Consider the following 25496-nt stretch of genomic DNA (forward strand, 5'->3'; position numbering starts at 1 on the left):
CTCGGGTATCAGTGCGCTTTACATAGCACCAGTTGCATTACATGAGGACACATTCATTTTTGTTAGGCAAGGGGACATTAAGTGATTTGCCCAGAATCACAGGATGTTCAGTTTCATTACAAGGCTCGAACCCAGTTCCCCATGTTCGAGGTAGACCGTCCTAGCCGTTAGGCCAACTCCTCTCTATCATCTAATGATGTTGGCCAGCAGGGTCATATATGCATTGAAGAGCGTGGGGCTGAGGGAGGAGCCCTGGGGTACACCGTAGGTGATCTCCTTGTGTTCAGAGGTGAAAGGTGGGAGGTGGAACCTCTGGTTTCTTCTGGTAAGGAAGGAGGTGATCCATCTAAGTGCGTTCCCTTGGATGCGGATGTGGAGAGTCTCTCAATCACTGTGTGGTGGGATACGGCATTGAAGGCTGCCAAGAGGTCAAGGAAGATCAAAGCTGCTGTTTCTCCTCAGTTGAGGAGGGTTCGGAAGTCATCAGTGGCTGCGATCAGGGCGGTTTCAGTGCTGTGATTACTGCGGAAGCTGAATTGGGAGGCATCAAGTAGCTGGTTCTGCTCCATGTGTGTAATGAGTTCATTGTTGATGATCTTTTCCAGTACCTTCGCTTGGAATGGGAGCAGGGAGATTGGCAGGTCGTTTTTGAGTTCACTGTGGCCAACAAAGGATTTTTTGAGTAGTGGTCTAACTTCGGCGTGTTTCCAGTCGTCGGGAAATGTTGCAGTGATGATAGAGGGGCGGGCATAGGTCTGTGAGAGCTCCTGAGTGGATGGATTTCATGGTGTAGGTGGTGGTACTTTCCACCTTGATATGCTGAACATCCACTCAACACATTAGACAAAATTCCTAGCATACATCCCCACAGCCTACAGACTCTACCTTGTTGGCAACTATGAAACCAACAGCACTCATTAGCACGAAACACCACACACAAAAAGTTCATGTCTTCATAAGCAACAAGCAATGGGTTCAGCTATCTCCAAGGCCAAATAGGTTTACAGTTCAATGCCACATAAATGAACCAGAGAACCATAGAGGTAACCCACCATCTCAAGTAAAGGCAGGCTCCATTGTGTGATAGACACGTCCAAACCATGCTAACAATGCTGCAAAACCATAGAAATGGCAAACTGTGCACTATACAGACACTTCTGACAAAACATATTGCATAGTGAAGAACTGCCAAGTTTGTATAAGAACATCTCCTCAGACGGTGTAAAACTCTTGTTCACAATTTGCATTTCCTTGCCAGTGGTATAATGAATATTGTGTTTGGCAAGATGACTCTCTTTTTAAAGAACGTTTTAAACAAGTAGACTCAGTGTATTTTATTTTCAGTAGTACCATTGAATTATAATGGTGGGTGAGTACTTTCATACCTAATTTGAGTTTACTTTCGACGGTTCAGGTGTTTTATCCTGGCATGATTTAATATACTAATATTCGCAGTGCACTGATCATCACTTTTACTGAACTTAAGCACTTATAACATAAAAGTGAAAATTCTAGTGGAGTGTTTTGAAAATCTGGTGAAGGTTGTGGAGATGTTGCTGATCACCGGCAGGGCAGTGCAGTTGGGGCGTTATTTATTTATTTATTTATAAAGTTTTATACATCCATTGCCTAAGAATCTGTTGTTTACTAGTACTTGCTAGGTCGTGTTTCGTTACTTTTTATGAAAGTAGATGATGTCTGTAAATATTTTGACACTCCTTTTTTCGAAGTTGTCTGACATCTTGCACGAGTAAAAAACAAATAACCAAGCTATAAATATAAATAGATAAATTGATGAGTGATGGAAGTGTGTACTATTGTTGCCTGTGTTGTGTCTGTTACCTTTGTCAGAGGCAGCACTTAAGTTATCTGTGCATGTCAGCAAGAGAGGGAATGTTTCACTGTTACTGACTGTGCTTTAGCTGTTCTGTGTGCACGAGGAGAGAGTCTACTGCTGCTGTCAGTGCTCGTTTTGCTCTCTCTATGTGGGGTATTTGTAATGCTGTGCCTTTGAAGGCATGCGCACAACCACATACAAACTCACACATCCATCCATTCCTTACCCAACTCACAGACACACATACATGAATGTGTTCATTCATCCTGCCACTTTATGACCCATCTACACAGACTTATTTAAACAATGCAGATTCTCTAATATACATATTCCTAATAATTTACACTCTACCTTATGCACAGAAACACAACCCATCCATTCGCAAACACACATAATTATGCCCTCCGTTAATCATACAAAAATGTTCACTTAATAGAAAAAGTCAAAGCTGTTGGCTTTGACGATACTGTTTCATGAATCACTTGTACATTTTAATTTGATAGAATAAATATATGGCTCTTAGAAGGCTTATGCTTTCAGGTTTTACTAAGAGAGATTCCATGGAAATGATTCAGGTGTCATATGTAGAAGGTGTCATGTTAGAGAATGTGTGGCTACTTTAGCAAAACGGTGCAGGAAGATATGGTTGGTCTGAGTCCCACACATAATTATTAGGCCTCATTTCTCTCCATTTCGGTCTCTCTCTCTCCTTACCAGCATCTCCAGATCTTACAGCTTCCCCGTTCATCTCCACCCCTCTACTCCAGCCACCACTCTGGTACTTCTGGTCTTAGCTCCCTATTTTTTTAACCACCATTTCAACACCCAAACCTGCAATATTAGCATCACTCAGAAAGTTAGAAATGGGGTCTCAAGTTGGCCGAGGTATGCACCCTGTCCAAGTAGGGACCCACACTCTAGTCAGGGTAAGTGTAGTTCCAACTAAAGGTTTACCTGTGCTCACCCTCTGGTAGCTTGGCACAGAGCAGTCAGGCTAACCTAAAGAGAAAATATGTAAAGTATTTGTGCACACATACAGTAACACAGTTAAAACACCACATACGTACTCCATACCAGTTTAGAAAAAATAGCCAATATTTATCTGACTAAAACAAGACCAAAACTACAAAACTTCAACACACACACAAGTCAATATGTTCATTTTTAATAATACATTAAAATACAGTGCTTAGAAATCTATTGGTCCAAGTAGGGCTATCTGGTTGCGCCTGACCTGGACAAATCCAAAAGTTCAGTCCAACCACGATGGAGCACGGGCTGAATACAGAAGTCACGTAGTGCCCTGGATGCTTTGAAAACCAAAGACGATGAGTCGTGTAGAGGAGGTGATGCGGTGCAAGGTAATTGAAGCTTTGCCGCTCCGGGATGATGTGTTGTGCAGGAGAGGTGAAGCATTGGTTGGTGGAGCGAGACCCCGTTTCCGGAAGGTGACGCAGTGTCAAGGATGCATTGATGTCAAGAGCACGGTGCGTCAATTCCTCAGCATTGTCAAACCACTTGGCTGAAGGCGATGCGTCAGCTAAAAGCCGAGCAGGGCCAGGGATGCGTCAGAGTCAGGGCGGTGCACCACAGACTTCGGTGGTGCAGTGTGCGAAACTCATGCAGCAGTAGTTCTTCGGAGGTGCTGCGGAAAAGTTGGGCTGTGTTGAAAGTCAAGGTCCTAGTGTCGCTCACTGGGCGAGCACTATGCACAGCTTTAGTGCAGGCAGTGGCGATGCGTCGGTTTTGTAGTGGTGCGCTGGTTCCAAAATGATGCTTTGGATCGATGCGTTGATTTCTTGGTTACTGCACCAAATTCACCTGCAACGGCCCAGGAATGGATTTGGCACCACTTGGCAGGTCAGGACTCACAGCAGAGGAGCCCAGGTGCTGGTAGCAAGATGCAGGTAAAGGCTTTGATGTCCTTTAGACTTCAGCAACAGGAGGCAAGCTCAGTCAAGCTCTTGAAAAACCTTGGAAAGCAGGATGTAGCGAGTAAAGTCCAGTGCTCTGACTTCCAGGCAAGAAGCAGCCGGCAGAAGGCCAACACAGCGTAGCAAGCAGCAAAGTGGCAGTCCATCCTGATAACACAACAGCTCTTCTTCCTGGCAGAATGTCCTCAGTCCAGATATGTTCTCTGTATATAAATGAAATGAAATACCAGCATTTGTAAAGCGCACAGCTCCCTCCGAAGTGGTTTCCCGGCGCTGGGGGCCGTCGGGAAGATTAAGCAAGCTATTGCCCAGAGTCACATGGTGCTGAGCTAAGCTGCTGCCGAGACCGGGGATCGAACCGTGAACCCCGTTGTCCGGAGTCAGGCACCCTGGCCACTGCGCCACACCTCTTCCACACATACATGGTGTCAGAGGTCCAGTACTCATACCCATTTTAGCCTTTGAAGTAGGAAACCTTCAAAGAAGGCTCTTTGTAGTGCACAAGACCCTGCCCTTCTTGGCCCCGGCCCCAGACACACTACAGGGTGGTATGCAGCTCTTCGTGAGGGGACAGGCACAGCCCTATTCGGGTGTAAGTGTCAACTCCTCCCACCACTCTAGCTCAGGAAGACCGATCAGCCTGGTGATGGGCCATCAGGATATGCAGTGCACACCACAGTTTCCTTTGTGTGTGACTGTCTAGAGTGTATTCAGAAAGCCTAGCTGTCACTCTGACCCAGACTTGTATTCTAGGGACAGGCAGAGGCACAGAATGGTTAAAGTAAGTAAATGCCAACTTTCTAAAAGTGGAATTTTCAAACCTGCAATATAAAAAACAACTTCACTAAAAGATGTGTTTTTAAATTGTGAATCCAGAGACACAAAACTCCAATTTTCTATCTGTCCCAATTGGAAGTTACACTTGTAAAGTATTACAAGGCAGCTCCTATGCTAACCTATGAGAGAGATGGGCTTTGCTGTAGTGTAAAACAAATTTAGCAGTTTTTTACTACAAAACATTTAAAACTCAACAGCACATGTCCTACCTTTTAAATGCACTGAACCCTGCCCATAGGACTACCGTGGGCCTACCTTAGGGATGCCTTGCATGTAGTAAAAGGGAAGGTTTGGACCTGGCAAGTAGGTGAGCTTGCCAGGTTGACATGGCTACTCGTGGGTGGTACAATCAGTGCTACAGGGCCACTAGTAGCATTTGATTTACAGGACCTGGGCACCTGTAGTGCACTGTACTTGGGTCGTACCAGTAAATCGAATATGCGAATCATAGAGAAACCAAATGCCATTACATGTTAGTTACAGAGCACTTGCACTTTAGTACAGGTAAGCAGTGGTAAAGTACCCAGACTCCTATAACCAGCAAAAACGAAGTTCAGCACAGTCAAAAATTGGAGATCAGAAGCAAAAAGACGGGAAACCATGCCAAAAGATGCCATGTATATATCACAGGAAAACACCTTTTAGCTGTTTCCTCACTAACATACTTCTTCATCAACCACAGAACAAATAATTGCTCATTTCGGGTAGCTCACATTCTCACCTCTTCATTCACTTGCTTGCGTCAACTCTTCAACATCCTCTAGAAACCTTTCAATATTCTTCTAAGACTTGACAAGCCCCTTGTGTCAATTCATTGTCCAATATGGGTAAGATGGCAAACGTTGCCATCATCCAGTTGAACTGACTTGCACATCAGCTCGGTGTTTTTTAGGTTCTAAAAACACATATTCACCTCTGAATGGAAGACACCATTCTTAATGCAAACCCAGTGCTCCACCTTGGCTGATATCTGTTCCACATCAGTCTTGACCTCTTCATGTATAATATCACCTACACAACTCTTCCATATTTTCTAACTTGATGGGCACTTCTCCTAAAGTTCACTCCACTACCTTGGATTGTTTCATCCACCTTGGAGGTGCATTGAAACTTGAAACGCTTCCTCTTTTCACCTCAAAAGAGCACAACATGTTTCATTTGAGATTGTTCTGTGTGAACACGCATTTTCTTTTCCTCATATTTATAACTACCACCACCTTCTAGGCAGCAAGCAAACTTTCCCTAAAGATGTGAACTAGCCAGCTCTGGGAAGAATCTGGATCACATGCAACACCAGTAGAGCATGTGCCAGAGAATACAGTACAGGTACAGCATATAGTTAAGTGCCACCTAGCTCCCAACAGCACGATCTATCAAGATGTACCACACATTATCAGAGAATAGACTCATTAATACAAAACTTTCAACGTACATCTAACATATCCAAAATGTTTCCACCTGCTTACTGCCGTATATATATATATATATATATATATATATATATATATATATATATATATATATATATATATATACATATATATATATACATCTGACAGACAATGGGCATTCCTACCAGTCAAGAAGATCCTTATGTGATTTCTGGTCCTTCCCACTGGCCTCATACATCAAATTCACAAAACAATAATTCTGACACAATCTCACTTGCCACTGAAACAGTTTCTGGTCTGTGTTGGAAACATTGAAACCATTTTAGGAAAATCGCCTCCTAACGTTCAAAAAGTATTTACTAATTGCAGATTGTGCCCTATGCAACTCCTAATAAGAGCATCAACAGGAACAATACGAAGTGGGCGCTATATGTGCACTATTCTCACACTCACTGAAGAACACAGCTAGATTTTAGGAGGTCATACTCACTACAGATTAGTTAAATTAATACAATGTGTGAATACATCAGAACAAAAATATAACCCTTACATTGCTAATGTAATTTGTGGTATGCTTAACCTTCTGATGCACCAGTGCTATGCCTTTGCTTTTTAATATGTTCTTGTGCATTCTTACATTATCTTTTGATTTTGTAATTATTTCATCAACAGTGTCGCGAAGGTTTTCCCAGATACTTCGGAGACAGACGTCTTTAAATCATCTATGTCAGGTACTTAAAAAATATTTATTAGTGTGAAGCTGTGAAATGGAAAAAAAAGAACTGCTCTCTATTAATGTCCCTTTTACATGTTACAAACCTTCCCCTGTCACAATCTTAATTTTGTAAACTGGTGTCAGTCAGAACCCACACAGCACGCTGCACTACCTGAAGCAACCCTTCTTTGAAATGCTAGTCCCTAGAGCTAGGTTCTTGTACATCAACTACCCTGAAATAAATACATATGTAATGTATTTAAAATCTATATAGGAATGTTTGAAGGTGCTAAACAATGAAAGGTAGAGGGATACAGAGGCTCCTCAAAGTTTTTGACACACTGACCTCAAAGGTGCTTATGGGATAAAGCCCTCAATTTTAGTGATTCAATGAGTATCCACGATAGAGTAATGGACAGTTTAAAAAAAAACATTTATTTTTAAAAAATGAAATGAACTTCTCGGGCCAATACATGTTTCATGACTCTAGTCGCTTTGAAGAACTGTAATCTTCATTCTCAGGGAATACTTACTAATAAAAAGAACTTGGCACAGAAGCTGAAAATATGAAAAGACATCTTTATTAAATTTAATAAGTGAGGCCACGTCACACAGAAGCCGTAGCAACTGAATGAGGTAGTCTGAGGAAAACAGAAAACAGAGGCCTTTTATATGCAAACTTCAGCATACAAGTAAGGGGCAGTCCTAGCTTTTGCAAGCATGCAAAATGCCTAACATTCCTTCTTACACAAGCCGGACAAACCCATAATAAAAGGACCACAACCCATATCATAAACAGACCATAAAAGAAGGAACAGAAACAGATAAGAAGCAGGCTAAGGGGTGTGTGTGTGTGCATACCAAACTCTACAATGTCCTGTGCTTTGATCCTCAATCTTGATCAGCTAAAGGGCAGGAACTGGTTTAACAAGGTCAGCTTCAGGCAACAGGGTCAGTTCACTCAGGTCAAACAGGAGTCAGCACGAATTCGAGCTAAGGTGTACATGTCCTTGAAAGACTTGTTCAGCCACAGTCATAGGCCTATGTGAGGGCAACCACAAAATGGCTACCATGCACAAAACGGAACCCAAGGGTTCAGAATTCACAGAACCTCAGACCCTCCTTTTGCCCTTACATAGGCAATCACTCAGTCTGTGTCTGAATCGATATCAATATTATCCGTTATTCCCTTCACTAAGGCACTATTACTCGAGTTATTTTCATGGAACACAAGGGATAGACTTCGTTGGCATAAATAAACATCGTCTGATATGCCCATACAGACCCGTTGTAACTAAATGGCAGAACCAAATAGGGAATACCTCTATCTGTAGTATGTGGCATAAGACCACACACCCAACAATTAGTGGTGTTCATTATTAACTGGTATTGATGCAGAAACTGTACAAAGGAATTATTCACAAATTCCGATCTTCTAATCTGCTCGTGTTCAGGTAAGATATGAAAAGAATGCAAAGAAGTAGTAGTAGGAAAAGACATAGGTTGGGAGGTGGGTGCAGAAGTCAATTGGGTAGTGAAAATGATCCAACCCACATAAGACAACGTCATGCTTAAAAATACTAGAAAATATGTTATTAAGAACATATGGACAACAGGAGAAAGTAATGACCACTATTACAAACAAAATTATAATTTTTCACAACTCTAAGCAGAAAGCAAATCCTAAAATTATCTAGTAAAATTTTTATGGCTCCTATGCACTTCAGTAACTTATTATATATTCAGGTGAAACAGTGGCGATCCTTATTAATGCTCTCAGATGAAAAAGGATACTCTTCCACAGAGAATGGACTTTATTCTGCTTTTACTAAACAGAATACTACTTTAAAACAATGCCAGTAAAACAATAATGATCAGTCTCCTCAAACCCATTTTATGCAATCACACGGAAACCACTTGTGAAACCAACTATGCTCAGAGTCCGTTCAAAAGCCTCTCTGGCAGGCTTCTATTGTCCATCATATCTGCTCCAGTTGTTGCATGGGCCTCTTCGTTCAGGCCTTTCATGAAAATGGTCCTTCTCAGTATCCGTTGGAGTGCCCTCCTGGCAAACACTCGCAGCTTATTTGACAGTCTCAATGTCTCAAGGCAGTGCACCAATATCTCTTCTCTGCGGCAGGCACTACAGATAGTGTGCTCTTCATTGATCAAGGGCACAGATCATCTTATGCAGATCCGGGTCTACATTCTCAGGCTCCAACACTCCTTACTCAGTGTCAGAGAACGCTCAGGCTGCTCTTTCATGGGCACCAGAATGGAGTGCCTTTTTCCAATCTTGGATCCTCCGGTGCACTGCACTTCCGTTGGAGCAAAGGAAAAGGGGTTGTGTGCCCAAAACTCGGGCCAAGGGGCTCAAGGGACTGCACACTGTCAGAGGTTGCCAGCACATGACAGGTGGGTGGAAAACTGAAGCCTCAAACAACAAGAATCCTTCTCTTTAGCTCTGTGCACTGAAATTATTGTTCTGTGATGTCCAATGCCGTCTGATGGAGCAAGTGCGATGCTTTAAACAGTTCATTGTATAACAAGGGGACTGCAAGCAGGAGGCCTGCCATCTTCAAAGGAGTGGCCATATGCCATGGGACAATTCTGGTCTAGAATACACTATCATTTCTCAATGGCAATACAAAGACAAAGGCAGTAGGCAAAACAGTGCCTCTAGGCTCTTCAATTGGGTTTCCGTGTGAGAGCATATCCTCCACCATCTAAGGGTAGATAGCGACATGATTAAGTCTAGGTATTCCTAAATTCCTTATCTAGAACATCTCAAAAGAAAAATTGCATAATATAGATTATCAGGGACATGTAGATACCTCCCTTTTAATAACTGTGCACCAAGTGCACTACGCAATACACAATCAAAATGTGGAAACTTGTCTTATAATAGCATTGAGTGAGTTAACCAGTCCATCACTACCATGACGGTTAGACTGAAAAACATAGAGTTAGGCCTAAAGAAAATTCTTTAAAAAACAGTCTAGTCATACAAAAGGGAATTATACATAATATAGGGGTTCCTAGTACATTACTGCAATCTGGAAGTGTGAACCTAAACAACACACCTACAATAATAAAAGGGCTGACTGGTGAAAGGAATATGGAAAAGGGAAAATGGGACTAGGACACAGCTAAAATCCCCAATTACTAGGCACAATGTGACATCAATCAGGGGAGAAATGTCAAAAGAAAAATCTATAGGAAGAACAAGAAATTACTCAGGTGATAGTCAAGTTTGTGACACAATACCAAGAGTATGGGTGATACACAAAAAGTCAAAATAGTTTTCAAATTTAACTCTACCGCTGGCCGCTACACCATATACGGTAATCTCCGCTAATGTTCCAGTTCCTTTTTCAGGGAAAAAAATGTAAACCTTGTTTCCTTTATGGTCCAAGGCCATACACTATTTAGGAAGCAGAACAAAACTGACTAATGTAATATAAAAATTAGGTCACCATGCACAAAAGTCACAGATCTATAATTTATCCTTGCGTCCAATTCAGGATACATAATTGTAGGGCTGCCTGTTCCTTAAGGGGAGGGGCAGTACATGACTAACAGCATGTGACATACTTTGGTCCTGTATATTTCTTTTATTTTACTTTTCTTCAAATACCATTATGGCCAAATTTGACATACACTGATGAAGTGTTGTCTGTCTATCTGTGAAATTTAGTGTCAAAACAAATCTACCTAACTGTTGTGCAGGATACACATCGTCATGTATATCCCTTCACAACACAGGTAAACTTGTAATAGTATCATAAGCAGCAACATAAAACAAAAACATGCAAAAAAACGCACAAAACAGACATGCCAAGCCATCAGATATACTTGCTGTATATCAAGCACAAAAAGCTTAGACAAAACAATAGCATATATAAATGAGCGGTGACGCACAACACCAGGTCATGTACTAGCAATATTCGGGCCTGCTTAATTTGTCAGGGTTTAAAATCCTCACCCTCCTTTTGACAGCAAATCACCAGGTTGTGGAGATTTGGCTGTCAAATGCAACTTACTGTGTGTCACTTCTGACACACAGGACCAGCAGGAACAATTCATAAAAGGATAAAATGCAAGAATATGTAAAATGCACAAACATTTCTTTTCAAAGAAATTACGCAAAAACACATCTCTTTTCAACCAACCAAACTCACGTGTCTTGTCAGCCTTAAAATCACCCAGAACAATCCATGAATGATCTGTGAGCAGAAGCAAAATGAAAAAATACACAACACACAAAAGAGAGACATTTCTCATGACAAACAGACATCAATTATAACTTTTAATCAGAAGACAAAACATAATACACATGAACAGACACAAAAATAATTTTCCATTACTTAACTGTTACCATCTTGTCAGTCAGCTTGCAACATTAAGCCATTTTAACTTTCCAAAAGTAAAATTCTTTCACTGACACTCCATGTTATCTTTGGGCCACAATTTCCACTGTAAAAAATAATTCTTAATTGACAAATCGTTCTCCCTTAGGCATGTAGCCTTCAAAATTTCAATAAAAAGCTTCGTCTTATTTTCTGTCTAAGACTTAATACAATGCTTCATTTTCGGTCAAATAAAAGCAACTAGCAGACATTATTTTTTTAGAGGCAGAGATACAAATATATCATTTCTGCAGAGCATTTAGCATGTGTTGGGACTTTCAAAGAAACCTGTTTCATATTTTCCCTTTGGAATTAAGTTCTTTAATTTTGTGGAGAAACCAGAAACCCTTCCTTTTAGAGGCCTGTTTAGCAAGGTCATTCTGCATTTCACAGAGACAAGTCCCTAATTTAAAAGGTTACAAATGTCAACATGACAGGCTCCTTCCATTGTTTACAGGGACACCAAAGATAGCATCTCAGCACGACTTGAGCCAGCTGCAGCTTCTTCCAGCCCCCACCCTCTGCTCATTCTGAGGCTGACAAAGACGAAAGCCTTCCTAATTCCTCCTAACCTGCAATAATTCACTCTATTTTGAAAAATAATGTCTCCTTTTTATGCGCTAAAAAAATGATCTCTGTTTCCAGATTATTAAACAACATTTAGTGTGAATAATTTGCACAACATAATAACATAACATACCATCTTTAGAACAGATGTTTGCTATTACCCTATGCAATGGTACTCATTTCAGCAACCTTAAATAGATAAACATTTCAGTAAGTCCAGCTGGAGTTAAAACCTTCAACCCTGATATTAAACTCAAACCTCTGCACCAGGCACATTGGCTGACTGAGCCATTAAAAGCATCCCCAAATGGGAACAACCTGTAAATTTGTGTTTTATACCTAAATGTATGCATTTACTGAAGCCTAAAAGCACTTTAAAGCTATTTTAAATGGCAAAAATACCCAAATTCGACTTTGATATTTGGGGCACTTAAAATAAATATCCTATACTTGTGATACATATTAATCATCCTCCGAATGTTCTTTACAAATTACAGATATTAGACATTAGACATATCTCGTGTAAATCCTTAGAAAAATGAGTTTTTTACGCCTGCGCTAGGTAAGATGTCATATGCTAATGTCCTCACTATGCAGTGCAACACAACTCAAATTAAATTATAATGCTAGGAGGTCACAGTATGAGCATTAAGCTCCATGAATAGTAAAAAACGAATTTTGTAGCACTTATTTTTAATATTTATTTTTCATAATTAATCATTATTTTTAATAAACCCAATTATTTTTGATAATTCCTCATATAAGAGCAATCTGCATCCCTTGCCTATCATTTTTAGACGCATTCATTTATAAGCCGAAGCACAGACGCCTAACTTGAAACATGACAAAATGTTTGCGCCATTTTTTTCTTTCTAAAAAGGACAATTTTATTTAGCAACAGACCCAAGAATATGCTTACAAAATGTTGCTTAATAGACTGAAAACTTCAAGAAAAACCACAAACAGACTTTGAGCTCATTTCAGACATAAACAGAAAGGGGTCAAAACACTCAGGACACACAATACAGCGCGCTTTAGCCATGCATCTCGTGAATAGCGCCATCGCTATGTACTTACAGAAGTTGCACTAATGGGAAACCCACATAGACATTTAAACACACATTTAACCCACAAATCAATACTCAGGACAGAAACCAAGGACAGCCCACAGACTGTACTTAAACCAAACCATTTGTAAATACTAGTTGTAAGTCATATTTACAAGAAACGCTTCTCAATATTGTTTCAAAAGACTGCAAAAACAGCCCAACAGACTGATGTATGTCCAAGAAGCGAAAATACATTCAATTCACTAGCTTTGGCTAGCAGAACACCAAAAAATCGCTCTGCATATCTTCCTTCATAACATTGCGCAGAACAAAGGATCCTTATATGCATTATGTCATATTTTAATTCCCTGGGGATTACAGAATCACCAAGGAAGAAATATGTTTGTAAATCTAAACCTATTTAGATATTTCCCGCTAGGGGGCCGGCTAATTTACTTCACATCACACTATGGTACCTTCCAAAAAAGCAACACATTTTTCCATGTGAGCTTGAGAACAGGCATGCCAAAAAATACTGCGGAATACGCAAGTATTATAATCAAAGTGATGCTTAAGGTACTTTTCGTACGTGCACCGTTCAACTAAACCAAATGGAGAAATATCTCCTCATTACCTGCCTACACAAATTGCAATTCGCATATCCAAACCTATACAAATCCAAAGTTGGCCAACACAAATTCCAAAGTTCCAAAGCTACAGTCCCAAATTTGCTAAGATTAGGCATTTTATAGCTCACTAATCTAGCTTTAAACTTCAAGGGGTTATCTCTACCAATACACTCGCAAATATACGAGCCCCTCGGCTTTGGTAATTTGCAATAACCAAATCAAAAACCAAGAAACCAAACCCTTCGGCTTTGGTAATTGCAATAACCAAATCAAAACCAAGAAACCAAACAAAGTCGTGGGAGCGACCCACTTGTACTTCTTATTTTTACTAATCAAAAGGTTATCCAAATTCTAACTGTCAAGTTCTACATGACCTAACGGTCTTTTTTAGAATACTAACGCCAAAAAGGTTCTCAGTCAGGAGTGACATCATGTGGAGGATCAAAATCAGGAAGATCAGAAATATACTGGGCTGCAGAATCAAAGAATCTCCAGAATCCCTGTGCACAGAGTACCTCCTTAGTAGAATCCTGTTCTGTCCTCCTTAGTAGATTTCAGTCCTCTGACCAGATCACTCCCACAGAAAGTCACTTCTCTGATGAAGCCCACGTTGGCCGCGCCATTTGAAGAACTGTAATCTTCATTCTCAGGGAATACTTACTAATAAAAAGAACTTGGCACAGAAGCTGAAAATATAAAAAGACATCTTTATTAAATTTAATAAGTGAGGCCACGTCACACAGAAGCCGTAGCAACTGAATGAGGTAGTCTGAGGAATACAGAAAACAGAGGCCTTTTATATGCAAACTTCAGCATACAAGTAAGGGGCAGTCCTAGCTTTTGCAAGCATGCAAAATGCCTAACATTCCTTCTTACACAAGCCGGACAAACCCATAATAAAAGGACCACAACCCATATCATAAACAGACCATAAAAGAAGGAACAAAAACAGATAAGAAGCAGGCTAAGGGGTGTGTGTGTGTGCATACCAAACTCTACAATGTCCTGTACTTTGATCCTCAATCTTGATCAGCTAAAGGGCAGGAACTGGTTTAACAAGGTCAGCTTCAGGCAACAGGGTCAGTTCACTCAGGTCAAACAGGAGTCAGCACGAATTTGAGCTAAGGTGTACATGTCCTTGAAAGACTTGTTCAGCCACAGTCATAGGCCTATGTGAGGGCAACCACAAAATGGCTACCATGCACAAAATGGAACCCAAGGGTTCAGAATTCACAGAACCTCAGCTTCATCAGGGCCAATATGTGAAAACGATACAATATTCATGGTATGCACAAAAGATAATGCTCCGGGGCGGGTCTGGTGGCTCAATGGACTAATGTGTCCACTATAGGGGCTAGTGTTCGACCTCATGGTCACAGGTTCAAATCCCGGCAGGTCTACTCAGCCTTTCGTCCATCTGAGGTCGACAAAATGAGTACTGTTAGGTAACAATAAACATCTGTTATTGAGTGCCTTGATACCCTTGGGTGATACATGTGCTTTACAAATACACGTGTTATGTATTGCAAATTGCTGAGTGCAATTCTGCAGGAGTCTGTAAACAGCCCGTAGAATTGCACCCAGTGGTTATCATGCCATGATTATTGATTTAGTGCACAGCTTTTGACTGGAAATACTACAAGTATGGTTTACTTCAGATCTTGTAAAACTCGTTATTTAATCATATGTCTTATGGAACCAAGAACTGTATTTCACTTATAATGTTTGCAAAAGAGCATAATCTTTCATGCATACTACTAATTTTGCATCGTTATTTCGTATTAGCCCTGATGAAGCGACTATTATCGTGTGTCGTAAAACACGTTGGCCCATGATGTTCATTTTTGAAAAAATAAATATATATTTGAAGCCCTTAATTACTCTATTTTGAATACTCATTGAATCACTAAAAAGACCGCAAAACCCAGTCTCTTTTTTTGTAATAAACCCGAATTTCTGTGTGTACATTAAAGTGCCTGGGCGAACTTTCTGAACAGCAGGGCCATCTCTGTCTTTTTCATTCATTTATTCATTAGTTTGGAGTGAGAGCTCTGGGAAATTGCTGACAGAAACTCTTGCTTCTCCAGTATTGGGGTGGCTTTCATAGATTCACATGCTTGAATCATTCCCCGTCGTCGAAGTGGGAGCGCCACTGTACATAAAATAACAATATATATATATATATATACATATATACATAGTATACCAATAGCATAGCAAAAGAATTCCATAGGAAGTATTGTAACATAGCTATCAGAAGGAAAAAACGTGTCACTTTATTAGCTCGTTCAAGTCATTAGATATAGTCCAAACTCCAGCCAATCAGGCGTCTGCACCCTCTAGAACCTTTCCCCAGAGGCTCAGAACCTCAGATTATGTACTGCACGTCGTGTGAAGGGAGTCTCCCTGAGCTCTGCTCAGTACTTCAACTTTCTCTTTAGGATTTCTACTAATATCTTCACTACAATGTCTACTACAAAGAGATCACTCTTCAGACACGGTGAGTCCTGCGGTAAATTGCGACTTCATTCTGAAGACCCACACAAAAAGTGTATCTACTGCTTACATCCTGACCATCAGGTGAGAGATTGTAAAATATGCCGGACTTTTCCTCAAAAGACCTTAAGAGACAGAGAAGGACGTCTACTTCTGTGGCTACAGAAGCTAAAAATGAAGGATGACCCATTATATGATGTTGATAGTGATTCAGCTCTTAAGACTGTTGCCTCTAAGAAAAGGGATAGTGAGAGGGAGATGACTTCTCCTAAGGTTAAGGTATTGAAGAAACACCACTCTTATAAACGTGCCTTCCTCGTCAAAAGGGACTCCAGCTCTCCCTAAGGGTCAATCTCCACCTTCTACGCCTCCAAGATCTAAGTTTCAGGCTTCAAAATCTCTGCCTGAAAACATTTTTCCACAGAAAACTGGCATCTCGTCGACGAGCTTCATCCTTCGACAAAGTCCTCCTTCATCACAACTACAACAACAATTGCTACCTTCTCGTCGCCTAAACCTGTTATGGTGATGTCGTCTGCGTCGTCTCCGTCGACGCTTGTCTCAGTGACGGTGAGGCCTAAGTCAACTACAACCTCTCTCTCTTCGTCGATGATGAAAAAGCGAAGCATTCGTCGACGGACGCTTCTTAGTCAACGAGACCCTCTAAGGATCAATCGGTTCCGCTGACGCTTGCCTCATCAACGCCGGCCTCATCAACGCCTGCTTCATAGACGGTCCCTTCGCTGACGGTTGGTTCGTCCACGGTAATGAAGTCTTTACAAACTGAGGTACAGATATGTCTCTCGTCAACGGCTGCAGCTTCGTCGGTGGAATCTCTGGTATCACCTCCAGGTTTTATGCCTCTAGTGCCGTTGAAGCCTTCAGCAGCCCTTTTGCCTCCCTCAGAACCAAAAAAGGTCTCTTTGCTTCAGCGTAGACAGTTTTCAATGGACGTTTTATTGCCAATCCAAGCTTCTCCTAATCTTCCTGTGCAATTGTTTGATTATGGGGCGGATGAGGAGGATTCAGAGGAGGATGATAGATTTCAAGCTGCTCATAGTCCTTCAGAGCTTCTCATCAAGTGCCAGGATATTGATGATGACCAAGAGTATGACTATTACTCAGAGCCAAATATTAAATCGCAGCCTGAGAATCCGAATGCACAGATACCTTCGTCACTCATTTCTAATCAGCAACATATGTTTGACGACTGCTACTGCCGTTTTCCTCCTTCAGAGCCAGCTTCATCGATCCCTCAGACGCCTATTCCTCCGTATTCTTCAGTTAATGGGCAGCCCCCTCTGGTTTCACCGGTGGCATCTACTTCTCACAACATAGGGGACATACCACTGAGGAGGACAGAGAAGAGGGGGAGTTAGATGATAGATCCCTACTTACTGAGTGAGACAATTACCAAATCCAGACTTCGTCGCCTACCACTCCAACTCCTGTTGACTCTCCACCTGTGGATATAGTTGGATTTCATGTCCTCATGGACAGAGCGGCCAAGAGATTCCATCTCCCTATGGCCTCCAAGGACGAGATTGTTTTCTATACGATTTCAAAAATCAGCCACAGAAACAAGTTAGGGCTATACCTATAATTTATTTCATCTGGCAGGAGGGTTTGAAGGTCATGAAGGCCCCTACCTCCATTCCTGGAGTCTTGCCACGCTTGGATAAAAAATACAAGGCACAAGACAATTCACCAGCCTGTTTAATTGGTCAACCGAAGCCGGACTCGGTTATTTCTCAGGCGGCACAACGTCGTGCCAGGAATCCCTCGTCTCCTTTGTTGGCTCTTCCTGATCGAGAGGGCAGACGCCTTGACTCTATGCGGAAACATTTTTCCACCATGGCGGCAACTACTGTCCGGGCGGCTATTTCCCTTGCTATCCTAGGCCGTTATGACAGGCAAATGTGGTAGGACATTTCGCCTTTTATCGACATGTTGCCTGGATAATCTAAAATCTAAGCTAGATTCTCCAGGAGGGTGAGCGGATCTCTGCTGAGATCATTCACTGCGCAGTGGATGTCTCTTTCACGGGTTTTTGCCAACTGGCAGGGGCAGCAATCCTCCGAAGGCAGGGCTGGTTAAGAGCTAATTCCTTTCGACAGGAAGTCCAAACTAAAATTATCGATATGCCTTTTGATGGCGAATCACTTTTTGGGCAGCATATAGACGACGCCCTTCAAGCAATTAAAAAAGATACCAACACCGCACGTGCTCTGGGCACTTTACAATTTAAGAAGCAGCCTTTTCGAGGTGCGAGGGGTCGTGGTTCCTACTATTCCTTTCGAGGAGGCTACAATCGGAACAGGCAGTACCAGTCTTATCAGGGACAACAGCGTTACTCTTCTCCCCAGCAACAGCAGTCTTACCATCAGCCACCAGCTGCCTCGTATAAGCAGTACAGAGGAAAATCTGCCAACAAAGGCAGAGATTCTTCAAAAAAGCAGCGACAACTGCCACCTGCCGACCACTCTACCCATCAATCAAACCAAAGTTGGAGGGCAAATCTCCCATTTCCTCTCAAACTAGCCTGCCATTACTACAGATCGATGGGTTTTGGACATAGTATCCAGAGGATACACCCTAGAGTTTGTAAAATTTCCCTAAAATTCTCCTCCCAGAGGTCCTCCTCTGGCCCATCTGAAGGAACTTTTAAGCCAAATCAAAGTCATGTTAAAAAAAGGAGCGATCGAAGTGGTTCAAGATTCTTCCTCATCAAGACAAAATTGGGGGATTGGTGCCCCATTCTGGACCGTCATTCCCTCAACAAGTTCCTCAAAAAACAATAATTTTGGAAGTTGTCTCTCCAAGAAGTACTTCAATTACTATCTCAAGGGGATTACATGACAACACTGGACCTTCAAGATACCTATTTTCATGTCCCCATCCTACCCAGACACAGGAAATTCCTGCGCTTCAGAGTGGCTGGCAGAGATTTCCAATTCAAAGTCCTCCCCTTTGGTCTCCGCTCTGCGCCCCGAGTACTCACCAAGGTCTTAGTACCGGTGGCAGCACACCTTCGTCAAGCCGAATATTTCCTTATCTCGACGACTACCTCATAAAGGCGCAGTCGTTTACAGTTGCAACCAGACATACTCAAATATGCCGATCTCTCTTTCAGTCACTAGGCCTGTCCATAATTCTGAAAAAGACCCACTGCAACCCCTCTCAAGTGCGGAGGTTCGTGGGAGCCATGATAAATACTCAAACGGCAAAGGCGTATGTATCAAACGAAAGACAGCAGCGAATTTCCAAACTGGCTTCTCTTCTACGTGCAAGAAAGTCTGTTTCTGTTCGACAGTTCAAGTCGCTTCTGGGGATGCTATCTTCATTCATCCATCTAATCCCCAACTGTCATCTCAAAATGAGACCCTTACAGGAGGAAATCGACAAACAATGGCAACAGGTCTCAGGGTCCTTCGACCATGTAGTCACCATCACATCTCGGTTGCAGAAAGCGTTGCTATGGTGGACTCACATGCCAAACATTTCAGCAGGCCGCTCCTTCATAGTGGACGCCCCAAGACATCCCTTGGGAAAGCGCTGGCGGACGAGACAGGTGAAAACACATCAATGCAAATTGCTACGAGGAACAAAAATACATTGGAGTCAGTGACACCCACAACTTTTTAGGATGAGAAAGATATTTTTATTTCAGAGGCGAAACTCTCCATTAAGTAATCTGAAAATCGGCCTAAAATTTGGAAGCTGTTTTAAAAACTAGGTCTAATATGCACCTCTCACCACATGTGAGATAGTTGCGACTTTTGGAGAAGACCATATCAGGATTATTTCAGATAACCCCACAGTCCACGTGTCAGCCTGACTTTGAACGAACACTTTTTTTGGTCCTGATAAAGGTGGCTCTAATACAATATCCACCGAAACGTGCATAGACCTTTCTCGACACAAGGGAATCCTACCAGAGACACCAAACAAGAAAATAATTGGAAGTGTAACCACCATAGAAAGGAATCAAATCTTTCTTTTGTCTCTGGCAGAAGGAAATAGGATCCCATATATGTTCTAAAATTTCTTTCTTTTTGTGGCACTGTTCATGTTGTGTGAATGGTAGTGTGAATGCAGCATTTTTGAGAGGTGTGAGTGTAGTGTTGATGGGTGTTTTTGTGGGGCTATAAACAATTGTTTAAATTGTGTTTTTAAGTCAATGTCTACATCAAAAATTGTAAATACATGTATGTTAATTTAAGTGTGACAAAACAAATATAAATGTGAAAAACATACATATATTAAAAAGATAAAAAAATATATACACAAAAAATATGCATTTTTATCAGTTATAAAATATTTTTGTATGAACTATCTAGTTTGTAGAAATGTACTTTCTCTTCTTTGGGGATATGTCTACTTATGAGAGCCTATAGCCAGTAGCTAAATTAAAAGGGTTAGTTTAGAGGTTTTTTCACCGCTCCAAGTTTCATCCTTACAACAGACTCTTCCCTTGAGGAATGGGCACGCATCTTCAGGGTCTCACAGTCAAGGGAAAATGGGATGCCCAGTAACAAACTTGGCTCATAAACCTCTTGGAACTATAGGCGATATTCCTGGTGCTGAAATCTTTTCGCACCCTCCTTCAGGGAGCTTCAGTGTTGATCTGGATGGACAACATGACAAGCATGCATTATGTGAACAAACAAGTAGGCACAAGTGCACTTTGCTGTCCCTACAAGCTCAGCAAATTTGGAATTGGGCGATTCATCATCAAATAACTTTAACAGCAGTTCATGTTCCGAGAGTGTCCAACATTCTAGCGGACTCCCTTATTAGGTCAATCTCGTCCAACGACGAGTGGGAACTTCATCAACCAACAATGGACCACATCTTTCAGCTGTGTGGATGGCCCAATCTGGATTTATTTGCGACCAGACAGAACTGCAAATGCCCATTCTACGCAAGTTGGCTTCCCCAACCAAGGTCGTACGGGAATGCCTTTTTGATAAACTGGTCAAAATTGTATGCTTCCGCTTATCCACCAATTCCTCTAGTCCCAAGAGTGCTTCGGAAAATGTGGCGAGAACCATGTCGCATTCTTCTTATTGCCCCCAGATGGCCTCGCCAGATTTGGTTTTCAGAACTACTCCTTCTGTAAGAGGGCGATCAGTTAGTGCTTCGTCCAATTCCGGATCTTCTGACGACTGACCAACGACAGGTCGGCCATCCGAATCCAACATCTCTGAGATTGGAGGCCAGGCGCCTGAACACTATGAGTTTGCCAACTTAATGATCCCTTCGGACTGCAGGGAGGTCCTTGCTAACGCCAGGCCACCTTCCACTATCAAGACCTACAAACTTAAGTGGAAACGGTTTTGTCTTTGGTGTGAAGCTTCAAATGTTCATCCGGTTCATTTTACGCCAGAGCATCTTTTGCCTTTTTTTCCCTTACAATTAGCAAAATCTGAGCTATCACACGCGACTCTTTTCTGGCCGCAATTTCCAGATTTCGACAGGATGGTTCCAACACTCTTTATTATTCAAGAACAATGAAACAATTTTTTGAGGGCTTATTTAGAATGTTCCCACCAATTGGACACCCGCCTCCATCTTGGCATCTGAACATTGTGTTGGCTCTACTCATGAAGTCGCCATTGAAGCCCATTCATAAGGCTGATCTCAAATTCATCTCTTGGAAAACTTCATTGCTTATAGCTCTTACTTCTGCTTGACGAGTCAGCAACATACAGGCTTTTACTCTTAAACCACCTTTTCTTCAATTCACCAAAGACTCAGTGGTGCTCCGCACTAACCCGGAATTTTTCCCTAAAGTGCCGTCTGATTTCCGCTTATATGAGCCGGTTATCTTAAAGACATTTTCCCGAATCCACAGTCGCCGGCTGGAAAAGACTTTACACTGTTTAAATGTTAAGAGCTACTTAAAGCAATGTCTGAGTTATTCCTTTGTTTTTGTACTAAGCATTCTGACTTTACTCTTACTGTCCTGCCTATTTTTTATTGTTTTGATATGCCCCTACTCCGATTGTAATTCTCCTGGTTTTCTTTTGGTTCTGCTTATTTTTATCGATCTGTTATACCTATACATATGTACTGTAAAGTGCTCCGATACCCGTAAGGGTCTTGTTCGCGCTATATAAAACTTTAAAAATAAAATAAATAAATAAGAGGTGTTTAAAATGTTATCTGCAAAAAACAGCCAGTGTTCAGAAATCTGATTAACTGTTTGTTGCTTACGGCAGGATGCGTAAGGGACATCCAGTAACCAAACAGACTATCGCACGATGGATATCTAGTACAATTTCAAGCAGAAAAGACACTTCAAACAAGGGTCAAGACACACTCTACCAGAGCAGTCTCCTCTTTTACTGCACTCTTTGCTGGTGTGCCTCTTCACCAAATTTGTAGAGCTGCAACATGGTCCAGCAGACAGACCTTTACCAAGCACTACTGTCTGGAAGCTGCAGACAATACGGACACAGCCGTGGGGCAAACAGTGCTACGTAATTTTTTTTAATAAGGTGAGCCTCTGTTTCTTCCCTCCTCCTACACAGAATGTATATATATATATATATACATACATACCAGGCACCCCCCCCCGTCGTGTGTGTCAGCCCGGCCGGAGACAGCTTCGCGGGCTGGCAGCAATTTAATTGCAGCCGCACCCGAGTACTTAACAGGTCTTTTAAAGACCATTTACGTGTAAATGAGGCTTTTGGTGTGTGTTCGCCCCTTCTTTCAGCCACTCTGTCTAGGTTTGGAAGAATTAGCCCCCCCGAAACATTTGCCAGCCCCCCCCCTCCCCCCCCCGAAATTTGGCTCTAGTTGCCCGCCTGATACATACATACATATATATATATATATGTTACTATGATGATATATTACTTGCTTTGTACAATTCTGGAATTACTGCTATCTACTTTGATTCACGCATGTGAATCTATGAAAGACACCCCAATACTGGAGAAGAACATACGTTACTTACCTGTAAACTGTGGTTTTCCAGTATTAGTGTCTTTCATAGATTCACCTGCGACCCACCCACCTCCGCTCAGAGGCTCCCCTCGTTTACTTGGCTCTTATGTCACTCTCGTGCTAGAAAATCTGAGGTTCTGAGCCTCTGTGGAGGTGGTCTTAAAGGATGCTGACGCCTGAATGGCTGGAGTTTGGACTATATCTAATGACTTGGACAAGCTAATAAAGTGACAAGTTTTTTCCTATTGATTTCTATGTTACAATACTTCCTATGGAATTTTTTTGCTATGCTATTGTTTACTATATATATATATATATATATATATATATATATATATATATATATATATATATATATATATATATATATATATATATATAGCTATTTTATGTACCGTTGGACTCCCACTTCGACGATGGGGAATGATTCAAGCATGTGAATCTATGAAAGACACCAATACTGGAGAAACCAGTTTACAGGTAAGTAACTTATGTTCTTATTCAGAAAATGGTCTTAATGTGCTGTATTTACCGTGGAATCAGGCACCTGACCCTTTTTTTTAATTATAGCTGTATGCCTTACTTAATAGAAGAACCACAGAACACAAGGACACCAGACTTTGGGTCACAAAAGGCAAAGCATCAACATGGCATTATAAGACGCTAGAGGACACTATTATGCAATAATTGACTGCTAGTCAAGGCGTGTTGCCTCTAACATTTTCAATAATGCTACTAGGGCCTGTTCACTCTTTTTTGAGTCTTTTAGTTCTAAAAAGCTAAATAAAATGGGTTTTGGTGTCTAATATACTTAGTATTAAATGTTGGTTGGTGTGCTGGACTTCATAATGAACACCTTAGGAAGAGCTGAGCAGCAGCAGATGATGTGTCAATCTCATCCTGTCCGGCCAAATGCACCATTATTACATACTTAAAAGTTGTGGAAATTATCTTTTACTGACAGTTAGTGCCCTCTTTCTCAGAGATGCTTGACTGGCACAGCCTGAACAGTCCATCACTGCATCCTAATGTCTGAATTCTACAGGGAGAAACACAGATGAAATCCAATCAGAACTCTCATCCAATCAGAACTCTCCTGTGATTTCCCTGGATTCCTCCAAGGAGGCCATTGAGTTGTCCTTGTTGAAGGGAGCTTTTCCCAAACTTCGAGCTGGTATTTGGACGCTCTCCTTCTTTGCCTTTTAACAAGGAGCTGGGCGTCACTTCCTTCCCCATAGTCCACATTCGAGCTGGAAGTATTATCTGTCTCCTTCCTGTAACCCCAGAGATAAGTGTAAATTGCAATCTTTTGACACTTTGCCTGTATTTGCCTAACTTACGAGCATTAAATACCTCTAGTCTATAGCGGTACTGTCTTTGGGTCTACGACTTACGAGTACTGACGGTGACAGAAGGATTATTTCAGCAGCCCAAAAAATGGCAAAGTGGTATTTTCATGAGATACTGATGATGTTTTTCATGCTTCTCTAAGTTCCCCTCTTCCAGGCACTTTGTAAAATCAAAGCAATAGGTGGCAAGCACACATTTTACGGCTCCTTGAAAGTGTTTTTTGTTTGAATCATATTGGTATGTTTATACACTTGTATTTATTTAAATACTTTTGTGATTCTGACAAGAGGTGTCCGAAGGTAATTAATTTAGGAAGGAGTGTGCTGCATTTCTGCCCTGGCTTAAGCCTGGCCTCAGGAAATACCTAACGAATGGCCTTGAAGTGAAAAGCACAGCATCTGAATGTTTTATAGGTAGCGCTGTATACACTGACAGCACACGTTCCCACGTAATACCCCCCTCCGGGGTTTTAACACCAACTGGGATGTGTACATTTCTTTTAAGTTGCCCCTGGATGGTCATACCTGGTTTTGCTTCGCAGCTCTACATCAAACAAACTGTTTGTCCTTACAAAATAGAATTCAGAGCTCTGTCTATATTTGTTCACGAATTGAATAGCTTACAAAGCGCTACACAAGAGCCCTAAATTAGGTCTATGTTATTGTACACACTAATTCAGTGAAAATCATAGCACGCCTATCTCTCTTTTGACGAAAATAAGCTCCTGGTCCACATGAGAACTATTTTCAGATGCCCCTTTGCAAGGAATAGACTTTAATATTAATAGACCATAATGCTCTGTGACAACAACAGTGGACCTGGGTACAGATAAGCTGTTAAATTGTGTGTTTGCGTAGGGATCAAAGTTATAAGTTGTGCGATGTTTATTGCAACTGGTAACTGCCTGGTCCGATAAAGTGTGTCCCTTCTTTAAATTTCAGAAGGTAAAACTTACCAGAAGGTAACAAGGGGGCAAGGCCTGGTATTTCCGGGGCCACTAATATTTTGTTACAATAAGTACCAAAATTAGCATGTTATTGTCCGAAACACAGTTTTACACGGTGCAATAATTATTGCATCCAGCAGGGGTCACTCATAATGATGCCCAGTTGGTGACATGAGACAAAAGTCTTAAAAACAAAACTATAAATTTCATACATAGCCAAGGAACAGTATTGGAGGCCAAGAACATTGGTACCGTTTAACATAATCCAAAGTTTCTCTCTCCGGGGAAAGACAGTGCACTTATAAAGTTTTAACGGTTTTTCCATGAGTTTGTTTCCCAGTTTAGGCGGAGGCCCAGTTTGACTGTGTGATTTTGGCAA

The 25496-nt window shown here is 41.5% G+C and overlaps 1 protein-coding gene across 3 annotated transcripts in view; it reads left to right on the forward strand.

Annotated features, from left to right (window-relative positions):
- The window catches only part of RFX4 (regulatory factor X4), a 351260-nt gene that overhangs the window by 192709 nt on the left and 133055 nt on the right, over window positions 1-25496 (forward strand). For all 3 annotated transcript variants that reach the window (XM_078654089.1, XM_078654097.1, XM_078654104.1), the window contains one exon: window positions 6672-6730. In XM_078654089.1, coding sequence (XP_078510215.1) covers window positions 6672-6730 — 59 coding nt within the window. The remainder of the gene's footprint in view (window positions 1-6671; window positions 6731-25496) is intronic.

This window comes from Lissotriton helveticus, chromosome 1_1 (genome assembly GCF_964261635.1).
Source record: "Lissotriton helveticus chromosome 1_1, aLisHel1.1, whole genome shotgun sequence".
NCBI classification, from domain to species: domain Eukaryota; kingdom Metazoa; phylum Chordata; class Amphibia; order Caudata; family Salamandridae; genus Lissotriton; species Lissotriton helveticus.